Source organism: Xyrauchen texanus, chromosome 14 (assembly GCF_025860055.1).
Source record: "Xyrauchen texanus isolate HMW12.3.18 chromosome 14, RBS_HiC_50CHRs, whole genome shotgun sequence".
NCBI classification, from domain to species: domain Eukaryota; kingdom Metazoa; phylum Chordata; class Actinopteri; order Cypriniformes; family Catostomidae; genus Xyrauchen; species Xyrauchen texanus.
In genome coordinates, this window is record NC_068289.1 from 7,002,472 (window position 1) to 7,017,821 (window position 15,350).

Here is a 15,350-nt window from a genome sequence, read left to right on the forward strand (position 1 = left end):
CAGATGCCGCTTAAGCGACGCCCCCAGGGGGCTACGTCTCAAGCTCCATAAAGGCACTCGCTTCGCGCCATTGCGTCATATTTTCTGTTCCTCAGTGCACGATTCTGTCCGAAACGACTCACTTTGAAGCGAGGTTCATTATTCTCCATTTTGAGTGGAAAACATGTAAGGTTGTTGTTATACAGCGTAGATATTTTCAGAGCAAATTTTAATGTATGTTTTTCTAAACATTACAGGGATCCAAGGGAGATAGCAGCGCTTTTCGAGTATTGGAATTTCTTGCCACGAGGTATTATCCCAACACCTTCCAGATTTGGAGCTCCATGTGCGGGAGCCATTTAGTGTTTTTGGCTCTATGACTGAGAAGTAGGAGTGCGAAGGGACAGCAGTTTCTTCCTCGTGTTTGTCGAACTCCCCCAGAATGAAATTTTGTGCCTCATTGGACATGCTAGCCTAGCTCGGCGGCCATTTTCTGACAAAGAGTACTCTCTGTGAAAGAGTTACCACATGTGTCTTGAGCTGTTGCAATTACAAAACGCTGTATAATGAATTTGTCGTCGGAAGGTAAGGAATAATTTTCCCCTTGTCCTTATTCTCTTTTTCTGTGTCATTCTGGGAGAATACACATGAATAAGGCAATAGAGGAGCGGCCTCTGTCTTTCCCTCTCTCCCTACCCTGTTCAACTGGCTCTAACAAGGTCGGAAAGAAATGTGGAAGGCCAGATGTACAACTAAACAATAGGATAGGTACATGAAAGACTCTAGTTTGAGAAATAGACACCTCACATGTCTTCAGCTGACAGCTTCATTGAATTCTACCCACTCAACACCAGTTTCATGTACAACAGTAAAGAGAAGACTCAGGGTTGCCGTGCTTATGGAAAGAATTGAAAGAAAAAGCAACTTTTGAAACAGAAAAAGAAAATGTTAGAGTGGGCAAAGAAACAGACATTGGACAACAGATTATAGGAAGAGTGTTTTGGATCTTAACCCCATTGAGCATTTGTGGGATCAGCTAGACTGTAAGGTGCATGAGAAGTGCCCGACAAGACAGCCACATCTATGGCAAGTGCTACAGGAGGCGTGGAGTGAAATGTCACCTGAGTAACTGGACAAACTGACAGTTAGAATGCCAAGGATCTGTAAAGGGGAAAGTCATGGCTCAGCAGTTAAGGCTCTGGGTTACTGGGTTACTGACCGAAAGGTTGCAGGTTGGGGGTTCAAGCCCCAGCACTGCCAAGATAACACTGTTGGGCCCTTGAGCAAGGCCCTTGACCCTATCTGCTCCAGGGGCTCTGTTTCTTGGCTGACCCTGCGCTCTGACCCAGCTAGTTGGGATATGCGAAAACAACTGCATTTCATTGGCCCTGTACGTGCACAATGACAATAAAGTTGAATCTTAATCTTAAAGCTGACATTGCTGCACATGGAGGATTTTTTGATGAGAACTCTTGTGAAATTTGAAATTTGTTTTCAAATTGTAATAGTAAAATTTCATGTTTCATGTCTTGACTTGATCAGTTGTATGCCACTTTGGCTAATAAAAGTACCAATTTCTTTCCATAAGAGTAAAATCTATGAATTATTCTAAACTTTTGGCCGCCAGTGTAGATCTACACATGAGCATATGAGCTAGCTGTGTCGCGAAGGAAATAAGCCATTGAGCGAAATTGGACTGTATAAATGTATCTAAATGTATATAAATCTGCCCTTAGGTTAATATCGGGATGAGTTCGCTGTTGTATGCACCTCGATTGTCTGACAACCAGAATAGGGTACAGTTTTTGTGTCCTTCCATTCAGACTTGCATTGGCATCATGCACTTTCACAAAATGCATGGATGCGGCTTTGATGCCTTCAGGGCATCCGCATTTAGAATTGTCTGATTGGCTGGTGCTGGCCCACTCTGAGACTGCTCAACATTGAGATGTCATTCTAAGCCACTTGAACAATCTAGGACTGTGTGTAAACATAGACAAGAGTGTTCTGTTGTCAAGGAAACAGACTCTATTTCTAGGGGTGGAGCTATTTTCTCAGGAAATGCAGGCATGCCTGTATCCAGCTCGCGATATGTCATTCTGTCTGTGTCTAGCAATGTTCAAAGTGAGAACATTTTACAGGATTTTGGGCACATGATCACGGCTTCTACTGTCATTCCCCTGGGAATGTTGTACTCGAGACCGTTTCAGTGCTGAATGAACTCCATAAAGGGACTTCAACCACTAAAACATGCATTTCGTCCCTTCAAAGTGACGCGTAGGTGTTACAGAACACTGTTACCATGAAACTGGACACACCTTCTAATGTTAGGCATTTTGTTGGGACAGGTCGGCCGCCACAGAGTTATAATGACAGATACCTCCTCCACAGGTTGGGGCGCTCTATACGAGGGCCGTCCAGCCTACGGATTTTGGACGGGTCAGCGGTGATATTGGCAGATAAACTGTCTGGAGATGTTTACGGTGCTGCTGCTGTTACAATATTTCCCTCCAGAGATTCAGGACAGCAGGTCGGACAACAGGACAGTGGTGTACTGTATCAATTGCCAGGGAGGGGTATGCTCTTATGCCATACTGAGGCTGGCATGGCGCATTCTTCTGTGGACATGGGACAATGTGCTGTCTCTACGAGCCATACATGTCCTGGAACGATTGACTTTGTTGGTGGATCTCCTGTCCAGACAGGGTTTGATGCCCAGAGAATTGACATTACATCCTCAGATTCTGCAATAAATCTGGAGTAGTTTCAGCAGAGCGGAAGTGGAAGTAGACATCACACTGTCCCCTCTGGTTACTCTCTCACCCCGGCACTGCTAGGCATCTATATATTGGCGCATCAGTGGCCGACAATGCGTCTTTATGCATTTCCTCTGATCAGTCTACTGCATGCAGTGCTGCAGAGAGTTCTGGAGGATCAGGTTCGGCTTCTGTTGGTGGTGCCGTATTGTTCATCTCAATTATGGTTTTCAACGCTGGTCTCTCTCCTGAAGGAAGCATCTTGGGAGATTCCGTAGCATTTGGCACCTCCAACAAGACTTATGGAAGTTATGGGTATGGCCCCCAACGAGGCACTCTATTGAATAATTTTTAATCATCCATGGTGGTTGATACCAGTCTGAATGCTAGAGCTCCATCAGCCAGTAAGCTTTATACATTTAAGTGGCATATTTTTGCTTCATGGTGTACGGCGCAAGGCAAAGATCCAATTCACTGCCCTGTCACTGAGTTTCTTGGGGCCAGGGTTGCAACAGCAATTATTAAAGTGTCTTACCATTGTAGAGGCTGAGCATACGCTTATTAATGGATTTTCTATGGGTAGACATTCTCTTGTCTCGTGTTTTATGCATGTTGAATGCAGGCTTAGACCTTTGCGTCCTGACCGCGTGCCATTATGAGATTTTTCTGTTGTTTTAGAAGCGCTCTCAGGAGCACCATTTGAGCTTTTGGCAACAGTTACTGACATGTTTCTGACTCTTAAAATGGCCCTGCTGGTGGCATTGGCATCATTTAAAAGAGTTGGTGATTTGCATGCCCTGTCGATCAATCCCTTATGAATGGATTTTGTACCAGGCTATTCTGGGCTAGTGTTAAGACCTCGCTTAGGCTATTTGTCCAAGACTGTGTCTACATCCTTTCGATATCAGACTATCAATTTTCAATCTTTCTATCCTCCCCATTTGAGTTGGAGGAGCATGAAAGATTACATATGCTTTGCCCAGTTATGGCACTGCAAGATTATGTTGACCACACTAGCCAGTGGAGTAAGTTGGAGCAGTTGTTTGTGTGCTTTGTTGGCTGCAACAAGGGTGTTTCAGTGTTCAAGCAAAGACTCATTGGCTTGTCGATGCAATTTCGAGTGCTTATGAAGCACGTGGTTTACCTTCACCTTCGGGTACTCAAGCACATTCTACGGGGAGCATTGCATCCTCATGGGCTTTGGCTAGATGTGCTTCATTGGAAGCCATTTGTATGGCGGCGGGGTGGTAAGCTCATAATTTCATCTGTTTATTCAGACACTATAGCTCGCTTGTGCGCCGCTATATGCTTGCAACACGGGCATAGACAGTTGGCAGCTTCTGTTCGCATGGCATGAATGTACATCGTTCCCCAATGTGATTACACAGCTCAAGTGACCTCGATAGGGAACGTATTGGTTACATGAAGTGTAACTCTGGTTCCCTAAGTGGAATGAGACACACTGGGTAAGCTTGCCATACTCTCTTAAAGCTGCATATGATTGTGCCTTCCTGCAAAAAATCTGACATGATTGCGTGAAGCGAGAACCTTTATGGAGCTTGTGACGTAGCTCCCTGTGAGCGTCGCAAGCAGCACACCCCAAATGTTCTCACCAATTTTGAAACAACAGTGGGGACTCTAAATTTATTAGAAGCTACATTTTCTCCATAACACTTTATAAAAACGTTAATTAATAACTTTTCTTTACATCAGTACCGTTTACATTTTTTAACAGAAAATCCTATGTTTTATATATCTGTCCTTTTTTATAGGACTTTTGCAGACTCCTGCTTAAAACACTAATCTGATTTAATTTAAATATCCACAAGAGTGCTTGTCCTGCTAAGAATGTATTTCATTTTCACGTCTTTGTGAAAAGAAAATATATATATATATATATATACAGTATTCATTCATTTGAGAGCATGCTGTTTCTTCGAGAACGTCAATCACTGTGAGCTGGATTCCAGACAACTTATTCAAGACTCAGTTCCCTTCCCAGCATGCAGTAGCTCTAAAAAGAGTATGCTGCTGAACTTAGCAGGGCTCTCCCAACTGCGGGATGCTGAGCCCAGCAAACAGGGCACATCAAAGGAGGAGACAGAGACTGAATCTGCTCTGTTTCTCCCTCTCTTATGTGCTCTGTAGAGCAGAATGTTATTACAGAGGGCAATCACACAAAGGCAATGATTCTATAGAGTTTAAGGTCAAGAACAAAAGTAGAGAGGAATAGAGGGTGGAGGATAAACGCAAGAAATCCGTTGAAAGAAATACAGAACAGCAGACAGAATTCAACGAGTTGACCTTTTATTTTCCTATTAATATAAACTTATCAAGAAAAAATGTATTACAATAAAATGGTCAGTTCTAGCTCTAAAATCTGATTGACTGCGCCATTCAATGAATTAGAAGCTGTTGTGTAAGATATGCTCTGCAGCAACAGGAATATGATAAAACACAACATTAAAACAATGTCACTCAAACAAGAGAACTGCTGTATAAAAAGCAATCTCACACTCACAATTGTTCTCTTGTACTGAATATTAGCACGGCCATGAGTGCCACATGTAATCACAGCCATTCTGATATTCAGTACAATAGTGTGATATTTGTGACAGAATGAACTGTTGCATATCATTAAAAGCCACAAACTCAGATGATTCCAGCGCTGGAATCCACATGTTACCTCAAATTAGAGGACTGGAACAACTGTAGCTGTTGTCCACCAAGAAACTTTAGGCTCATTAAATATATTTCATGGTGTAAGTATTGTTGATTGTGATTATTATTAATAATTCTAATGATTTATTGAACAGTTGTGTGCTTTACATTTACATTTATGTATTTGGCAGACGCTTTTATCCAAAGCGACTTACAGAGCCCTTATTACAGGGACAATCCCCCCGGAGCAACCTGGAGTTAAGTACCTTGCTCAAGGACACAATGGTGTTGGCTGTGGGGATTGAACCAGCAACCTTCTGATTACCAGATTACCAGTTATGTGCTTTAGACCACTACACCACCATTGACGACTTGGTTGGTGCTAGCCCAATCGGAGACTTTGGCTGCTCAACATCGAGGTGTCATTCTCAGCCACTTGAACAATCTAGGGCAATGCTTAAAGTGTATGTTGCCGCTATAGAGGCTGAGCACACACTTTTTAATTGAGTCTCTATCACACCGCAAACACATACAGCAGTGATTCAGTGTCAGTGATAAAGTGATGGGGAAAGGAGCTCTTAACATTATTTGTTGTATAAAACTAGCCTTGATGGAATTTTGGAACACCAAAACGCAGAACAACACATTTGTCTGCAAGCGCTTTTCATGTGGAGTTCAAAGTGGCACTTGAAGATGGCGCTGACTGCCTGATGTGAATCATGAATGCTGCTTCATAATTGCTGTAACAAAGTAGATATCCACAGTCTGCTGCCTGATTAATATTGTGCAGGATGACAGTTTAAGTGATTTAATGCCTATTGCAATGAATATGTTACCTATGTGGGGACTAGTTCTTTCAATTAGTCAAACTTCTACTTAGAATTTTGGAAATGTTTAATGTTACTTGATTTGATGCTATTTTAGTTAATTTCTATCTTTATACTGTGGAAGGCTTTTTTTGGAAAATGTTAATACACCATTATATTGTTAAATATTGTTTTGTTTTCTTTCCTAAGCAGACAATAAATGCAATTTGACAGAAAAAAGTATCTTTAGAGTCTATTTTCAGCACTTTCAAAATTAGTGATTAATCGAGATTTACTATGAATCATTTTTTAATTAATTGCAATTACAAATATTAATCGACTACAGTGCTAAAAAAGATGTATTTGAAACAAGGCTGTGATCAATGATTGTCATATAATATCAGCTGATAGGGACATTAAAGCTTTACAAAGCACCCAAAAATGTCATACATTTTGTCCCACAAGAACCAGTGATGTTTACCTTAGGACTGCATAGGGAGCACAACTTTCATTTCAAAAGAAATGCAGCAATTACATGTTTAATATATTTACAACCAATCTATATACGTTACATATTACTCTTTGTGCATTTCTATATTTTAACAAATACAAATGTAAAACATCATACACCACTATCACACAGCTCTTTATTAACACAATCCACTTTTTTCTAAATATGAATTTAGAAAAATGAATATGCCCATAGAAGTCAGTGGATGCATGACTCATAGAGTGCTTCTGAAGGTGTGATGATGGCAGACACCTGTACCATTCAGATCAATGGCACAAAAGATTACAGTTGAGTGGACGAGAGGCTTTAACATGTTTTTTGGATACATGCACAGTTATCTGATTTAACACATTTAAGCTTTCATAATCTAATACTTTGCCTGTGTTGTTGCAAAGACAGATTTGAGCTTAGTTAATAATTAAGTTCCTGCACTGTTTGAGTAGTAGTTTGGGCAGCTGTGGGAGCAGCATTGTAGACACCAAAAACATCTGTGCTTTCCCACTTTTGAAAAGTACCAGCCGACACAGGCTTGATGTTATTGTTTTACAGGTAGTCACCATATTTTTTTGTGCTCTATTTACAGGAGTTCATCAATAATTTAATTTGAATTTGATTTGAGAGTGAATAAAGACATTAATGTTGGTCTGTTTATCATACAAAATGATTATATGACTTCAGAAGACTTTGAATATTACACACAAGTTGAATAGACTACTTATATGGCCCTTTAAGGTGTTTTTCAAGCTTTAAAGTAAGTCAGTATCAACTACTATTGTATGGATATCAGCGATCACAACATTCTTTAAAACATTGTTTTTGTTCCACAGAAAAAAGAAAGTAATATGGGGTTAAAACAACATGAGGGTGAGTAAAAAATTACACAATATTAATACTGGAGCAAACCATTACTTTAAAGCAATAAGCCATCTAGGGCAGTAGGTTGCAGTGATTTAATTTATTGATACAGTACAAAAGTGTAGTGAAAGGAAAATAAATGATGTGGAGAAGATGGGGAACGGGATTGGGAAATACTGCAAGCCAGACTTGAACTAACATCACCCACATGAGTACCACAGCTCAAATTGTCAGAGGACTTGCGCTAACCACTCGACCACAGCTCTAAAAGGATGAGCATTTCACTTTTCTTTTCCACTTTATGGAGGAAAATCATAAAGAGAGCATTACTAAAAACAGATTTAGCTTCTGACATGCAGCAGTCAGATAAATAAACATCTCTTGGTTGGGTCTTTTCATATATCAATGTTTAAATAGCTCAGCTCTGCTGTTTTAAATCAACTAGGGAAAATGTGTTTTTGATAGAGAGTTATCTGAAGCACACTCCACCTACATGTGAACCTTTTGCCGCTCTCTAATGATGACAGAACATGAGCTATAACAGATGAGCTGTTCTCTCTGCCTCCAGCACATATTGTGTGCTTCAAAAGACCAGAGTGTGATTTGTTCTCTCCTGGCTGCACAGAAGCTTAGATTACCAATTCATTTGTAAACATAACTGTATTTGGCACCACTTGCTCCCTAACACACTTTATACCTTTCAGACTCTCATAAACATTCTCCTACAGTGAACTCAATACAGGGTTTATCAGAAATATCTTCTGGACCGTTATTCCAGACAGCACCTCCCTCATAACTGGGATAAAGGCTAAGGATGGGCATTTTGTCTACTCAAGAGCTCGACAGATGAAAGAGGTCAGCTAATTCAACATCCTACAATGCAAAAAAAACATCACGGTTACTGTTGTAAACTCCGGTCCCTGAGGGAGGGAACGAGATGTTGTTTCGAATGAAGTGACACAAGGGGTCTTCCATGGGAGCCTTGCGTACCTCTGAACTTGAAAAAAGGCCAATGATAAATTGGCAGACAGAATTTGCATGTCCCGCCACATACTTGTATAAAGGGAAGCGGGCGTGCTTCTGTCAGTCAGATTTTTGCACAGAGGAGCCGAGAATAAGGCATGGCCGTTATAGGTCTAGTGGTGCTGTGGAAGGAGGGACACAACGTCTCGTTCCATCCCTCAGGGAACGGTGGTTACAACAGTAACCGTGACATTTCCCTTCTGTCACTCACTCAACGTTGTGTCGAATGAAGTAACACACAGGGTCCCATTCAAAAACGGCATGCACTAGCCCGTGTTATGTGAACTGCTGAGACCGGTGCAAGCAGGCTGCTGCGTGCTAGAGGCAACTGTATCGGCTGCACGTAACCCTCCCCAATGCCCCCAAAAGAGATATCATATACAGACCTTAGATTCCCAGCATTCCTGAGGGGGGAACAGGTGCTACCTGACTAGCATGGGAGCAAGCCCGGCAGCTGCGGGCTTTTCTCTCTCTATGTCTCTCGAATAGAGTGTGAAGCGGCTGGGGCTATCGGGGAAGGCAGGCTTTCCCGGTCCTATTCTTTCAGGGGAAAAGGCCCTGCGGAGGCCACATCCTGCCTAGACTAGGGGGAGGTAACATGTGGCAAATACACCTTGAGGGTTTTGAAGCCGTATGTGGCGACCGGGCACGTAGCCCGTCTTCAGGGAGAGGGCCTTGAGCTCAGCTGAGTCAAGCAGCTCGAAGGGGGGTCTCTGAAGGCCCGAGAGGACCAATGAGAGATCCCAGGAGGGGAACAGGCTTGGCCGGAGAGTGTTCAGTCTCCAGGCGCCTCTAAGGAACCTGATAATCAAGTCGTGCTTACCCAAGGACTTGCAATCTACTGTGTCGTGGTGGGCCATGATAGTGACTACATACACCTTTAAAGTGGAGGGAGACAGCCAAGTCTGTCCAAGGGTTGAAATTCTGATTGCAGGAGGGGGTGATTATCACATGGTATGTGCCACGGCCCCATGCCCATCTCGGGACTCGAGTCTGCAGCCAGTGCTGAAGTGGTCTCATATGCATCAACCCGAGTGGTGCGACCGCTGCTAAGGATGCCATATGCCCCAGCAGCCTCTGGGATTGTTTTAGAGGAACCCCTGTGCCGGGCTCGAAGAGAGCGAGGCACCTTGCACTGACTCGTTGGTGAAGCGTGCTGTCATTGAGACTGAGTTTAACTTCATGCCGAGAAAAGAGATGCTCTGGGCGAGCTTGCTCTTTTCCCAGTTCACCTGAAGCCCTAGACGGCTGAGGTGCCTGAACACCTGGTCCTTGTGAACGCATAGTATCTCTCTCGAGTGAGCCAGGATGAGCCAGTCGTCGAGATAATTGAGTATGCGGATGCCCACTTCTCGTAAAGACGCGATGGGACAGGGACAGTCCGAAGGGGAAGACCTTGTACTTATACGTTGAACGAGAACTGTAGGAAGGGTCGGTGTTGAGGCAAGATGGAGACATGGAAGTACAAGTCCTTCAGGTCTACCACTGCGAACCAATCTAGCTGTTGAATGCAGGTTAGAATCTATTTCTGTGTGAGCATTTTTTGAGTTTGTGTAAGGCCCGGTTGAGAACTTGCAAGTCCAAGATTTGTTGCAACCCGCCACCTTTTTTGGGTACGATGAAGTAAGAGCTGTAGAAACCCTTCATCTCGGCTGGAGGGACAGGCTCTATCGCATCCTGGAGAAGCAGAGTCGTGATTTCTGCCCGTAAAATGCTGTCTTTTTCACCGCGTACGGAGGTGGAGAGAATACCGCTGAAGCGAGGCAGGATCCAGGCGAACTGAATCACGTAGCCGAGTCAGATGGTCGTGGCAAACCAGCGCGACGGGTTGGACAGCGAAAGCACTAGAGAGACGATCACTTTTGACATACTAGGCGGGGCTTCGCGGCGGAAGGGAGAAGGTAAAAGCAGTGCAGGCCTGCTGGGGCTGAGCAGTCGTGGGTCCGGAGGTGAGGAAACTGCATCCGGAGAGGCGGGACTGTAAAGTTTGGAGCCAGGGTTCCATGAGAACGGAGCGCACTTGCTGGATGACCCAGGGGGTGAGGAATATGGGTACCACATCCCGAAGGCAGTTCAGCAAAGGAAAATAATGTAAACAAGGATTCTCCTGCCGGCCCTCCACCGGTGAACAGAGTGGTCTTGGTACCAACTCCGGAATGAACGTCTGACTGCCTGGGTCACCCGTCTCAGGAACGCTTCTGCGCTTTCCTGGTCCTGGATACGGGGGTGCCCCCGCCTGCGAGTAGCTCGACGCTGGGGCTGAGAGCTGGGTTGAGGCAGAGCCTTTTATTTAGATGCAGGGGGACGCCCTCTGCGAGTACGGGGCAGTCTGTTTTGCCGACGCCATGGCATGATGTGGGAGATCGTCTCTGTCTGCTTTTTCACCACCGAAAACTGTTGGGTGAAGTCATCGACGGTGACTTCATGTTGACCGTGTTCAGATGAAGGGACCACGAGGGTGGCCATCGCCTGTCTGAGTTCCTGCACTGTGACCTTCGTGGCTCTGAGAGCGAGGTTGGTAGTAGAGCGCAGTTCCTGAAGCACATCGGGGTCGGAACTACCCAGGTGCAGATCTTTGAGTGCCTTGGCTTGGTGGACCTGCAGGAGAGACACGGTCCCACCAGGTGTGTATTGCTATTTTAAGAGTGAAAACTCCAACTCTTTTAGAGAAATAAACTTTTTTAGGAGGGGAAAACACTCTTTGGCAGTGAAATGCAATGTCGAAGCGCCCAGGGCCATGGACTGCGTGCAGAGAGAGAGAACGCCAGTTGGAAACATGCAGAACGATCCTACAGCAGTGCTTCTTGCCAGTAGAGGTGAGTGGAACATTGGTGAACTCAGCTTGCTGTTGCACAACTGCTCAGCTCCAATGAAAACATCTTACTGACAGACGCACGCCCACTTCCCTTTATACCCATATGTCTGGGGGCTGTACGTGCAAATTCTGCCTGCCAATTTCTCATTTGCCTTTTCTCAAGTTCAGAGGTACGCGAGGCTCCCAAGGAAGACCCCTTGTGTCACTTCATTCGACACAACATCGAGTGAGTGACAGAAGGGGAACCAGTGACTTTACAAGATAATTTAATTAATCTATTTATTCTCTGTTTTTGATGTCAAAACAAAAAGAGGCCAGGTCTCAAGCCCAGTAATCTGTTCCATTTAGTTCCAGTCCAAAGTGATGCACTTGATGTGAGCCTGTGATCTGATGAGCTTTGGCCTTAGTCAGCATTTGCAAGTGTCTGTGAAGTCCACAAGACCATAGGGTTAAGGATGAAGTACAGCAGAGCCAAAAGTCCATGCATCATGATCACACTGGAAGTAGGCATGTTGTTTCTGAGAGTTCCAGTACCCTAGGTTTGGCCACATTATGCCAACTCATTGATACGCTTCATCTCCCATCAGACATTTTTGCATTGGCTGAAGGGTGTTTACCTTTCGTTGTGGTGCGACTGGTAGCATGTTGCATCAGCTGTGTGAGACACCATGGTTCGGATCCCACCTTGAAACCAAGAAGTACTCGCATTTGAATAATCAATGATGAGTATGAATCAGTGGTTGCATTTCGTTTGAACTTGGCACAGACAAGTAAAATGTAAACCTAATGTTTCTGATTTCACTGTGCAATTAGTCTGATCCATTTACATTTATATTTATACATTTGGCAGATGCTTTTATCCAAAGCGACTTACAGTGCACTTATTACAGGGACAATCCCCCCGGAGCAACCTGGAGTTAAGTGCCTTGCTCAAGGGCCCAACAGTGGCATCTTGGTGGTGCTGGGGCTTGAACCCCTGACCTTCTGGTCAGTAACCCTGAGCCTCAACCACTGAGCCACCACTGCCCCCAGTGGTGATCCATGTGGCATTACGTCTCCAAAACCTTGGTGGAGAACTGTAAGGGCTTAGTGCGGCTTTTGGGAAAGGATCTGTTTTGAAAGGGAGAACACAACTGTGTGAACTCCCTCTAAATTCTCCCAAGTGTTCCAGTGGCCACCCTGGACTGAAAGTCACTGGGTACGGTGTTAATGCAAATTGTTCTTTGTTAGAGCTCAAGGTACCTTAAAAAATTATGCCATAACAATCACAAAATTGTAGGGGACCTTTTTGGCACAGTTGCTTACAGTTGTCACTGGATTTTCATTGTTGTGGAAAAAAGTAATGTAATTATTGTGTTTTCATCATCAATATATGCTTTAATTTACGAGTAGCGTTGTTATCATGTCCATCTCTAGTAAAGGTGAAACTTATAATCAGGACAGTGATATACACAGCTCATAAACTCACTCTATGCTGGTGTCATTAATATAAAATAAATAAATGTATAAATGGCTGCAATATTTATGAGTCCTGTTTTTTTTTTGCAGAACAAGGTATCCTCTCAATGCAATGCAATGGAACATTTTATCATACCCAAAGTACCATTACGGCATTCCCAAAGGAAACATTTATCAAGGCGAGACCTGCGGCTACATAAACTAGCACTGCTTTCATACAGGAAATACAGAAAAACGGTCCAGTCATGCCAGCATTCGATGCCATTCACAGCAGAAAACAGAGAATATTGACAGACTGAATGTACAAGATGCGTTTTCACCATGGGTAAATAAAGCACTCTTCTCTTGTGAAAAGGTCAGAAAAATTTGAACATCTCTTGAGAGCTGCTTTCAGTTTTTGCTGTACACTATATTCAAGCTGTGTAAAAGTACAGCAAGGTTCAGCAAGTGCCGCCAATGTCTTTGAATTTCAACATCTGTTGCTTGACCTATTTTATGATGTTAGAATGGTATCAACTGGTATTATGAATGATGAAATGAAAAACCATCAAAGCATTGGTTTTCAGGATTATGTAGTGATTGTGTAGCAGGAATATGTTGAATTATTCTAATATTCAGTTTTGCTGAACAACAAAACATGTTCAAAGACACGTCCCTGGGCAAAATCAATCTAATAATATCTACTTAAATCTAGGGCACTTATCAAACTCATTGTACATATATTTACAAAAGATCGCAGAGGGAAATGTTTACCAGTGGGTTATTGGAATAAAATATGCATGCCTTACTGAAATTGTTTTACTGCCTCTTAAATATGAAAATGTATACCTGAGAGAGAAAATACTGACAGTGCTTATAGAAAAAGCTATTAAAATGGATGATCCCATAAAGGAAACCAGCTATATTCAGAGTTGTTGTAAACTTAAACCATACAATATAAACCTCATCAAATATGTGCTGATGTACAAAGGCATTTGATAGTGTCATTGTCCTTTTCTGAAATGTTTGTAAAGACAAAATCGAGACATACTTTCTAACTTCTATCTATTTAAAAATTTGATAAGCACAGTGTAAAATCTATATGCATTTATAGTCCAGCCTCTGCATAACACCATATATTATAAATAGAACACATAAAAATAGGGCACCTTTTTGGAATAACTGGCCCAACTCCCATTTTCATGCAGACCACTTTACGAATCTGCACTCCGACTGCACAGGTGGCCGTTCCGTTCCAGTAGCCAGTGCCATTTAGATTCATGGAGGAGTCTTCAATGCACGGTCCCCATGGCAACGCTTCCCAGTAGAATATGATGCATGGATGATCATTACAAGTTCTCCACTCCTCCAGAGCAGTAGCAGTTGGACATGCCTTAGCTGCGAATGGGAAAGACCATTTACTGCATTTCAGATTGAAAACCCTCTCTTAAGTTTGCTTTAGAATAGAATCGAATAGAATAGAATAGAATCCTTTATTTTGGTCACACATTATACACACAGTTTTTTGCATATATACAGTGAAATGTATTAGTTTTCACATATCCCAGCTAAGCTGGGGTCAGAGTGCAGGGTCAGCCATGATACGGCGCCCCTGGAGCAGATAGGGTTAAGGGCCTTGCTCAATTGCCTAACAGTGGCATCTTGGTGGTGCTTTAATGCTCTATAAAACCTTAACGAGCTACATGAGCAAGAGGCATGAAAAAGAAATCCACTGGGACATATGTGCAAGGATGGGGATACATATGCATAGGAGAAATTAGTAGATCTGAATTATGTGGTGAATGAATTGTGTAAAAATAACTTTCAGCATTTAAAGCCTGTTCACACCAAGTCTGATGTTCATTAAAAGTCTGCCGTACCAAATACATTTGCTGTTTTTAAACAGATTTCCCAAACACTCTGTCGGTCTGTTATTGGTCGGACAAACAGGTACCCCCCTAAAGGGTCTCTGCACATTAAACTGGGATCAGAGAAAGTATTTTAACATATAAAATACACACATTACCCTTCAAAACAAGAAATTATAAAATATTCACAAATGTTTTGTACTTAAACTTATTCAAACTGACATTGCACAATTTTATTTACACATCCCACAACATGCATCATCACACCCTTAGCCCCGACCACTTATGCGCAGTTCAAGAGAGCAGACCTTGTGTGGATAACTATAAATATTTTGAATAATTTTGTAAATAAACAAGAACTATTCAGACTCTTCGACTGCTGCCATGTATCTCACTGCTTTTAAAAGACACGATGTCAAGTTACAACTCTGAATGGTAGAAGCAATTTCAATGAGCTGCTGCCTCTTGATGATTTGAGCACAAACACGTCATGTACACATTCTTTTGCCCATCTGCGCTATTTTTAATTGTTGGTGTATTTAAACATTAACTAGATGGACGTCTTTGACCATTTCAATGTGTTCTGGCGATGTGCACCTCAGTGTGCATATTTTCACCATGCTTTAGACAATGTGTATA

The 15,350-nt window shown here is 42.9% G+C and overlaps 1 protein-coding gene across 2 annotated transcripts in view; it reads right to left on the reverse strand.

The window, feature by feature from the left end:
• thsd7ba (thrombospondin, type I, domain containing 7Ba) overlaps nt 1-15,350 on the reverse strand; it is a 281,967-nt gene that overhangs the window by 88,841 nt on the left and 177,776 nt on the right. For both annotated transcript variants that reach the window (XM_052142989.1, XM_052142987.1), the window contains one exon: nt 14,013-14,241. In XM_052142989.1, coding sequence (XP_051998949.1) covers nt 14,013-14,241 — 229 coding nt within the window. The remainder of the gene's footprint in view (nt 1-14,012; nt 14,242-15,350) is intronic.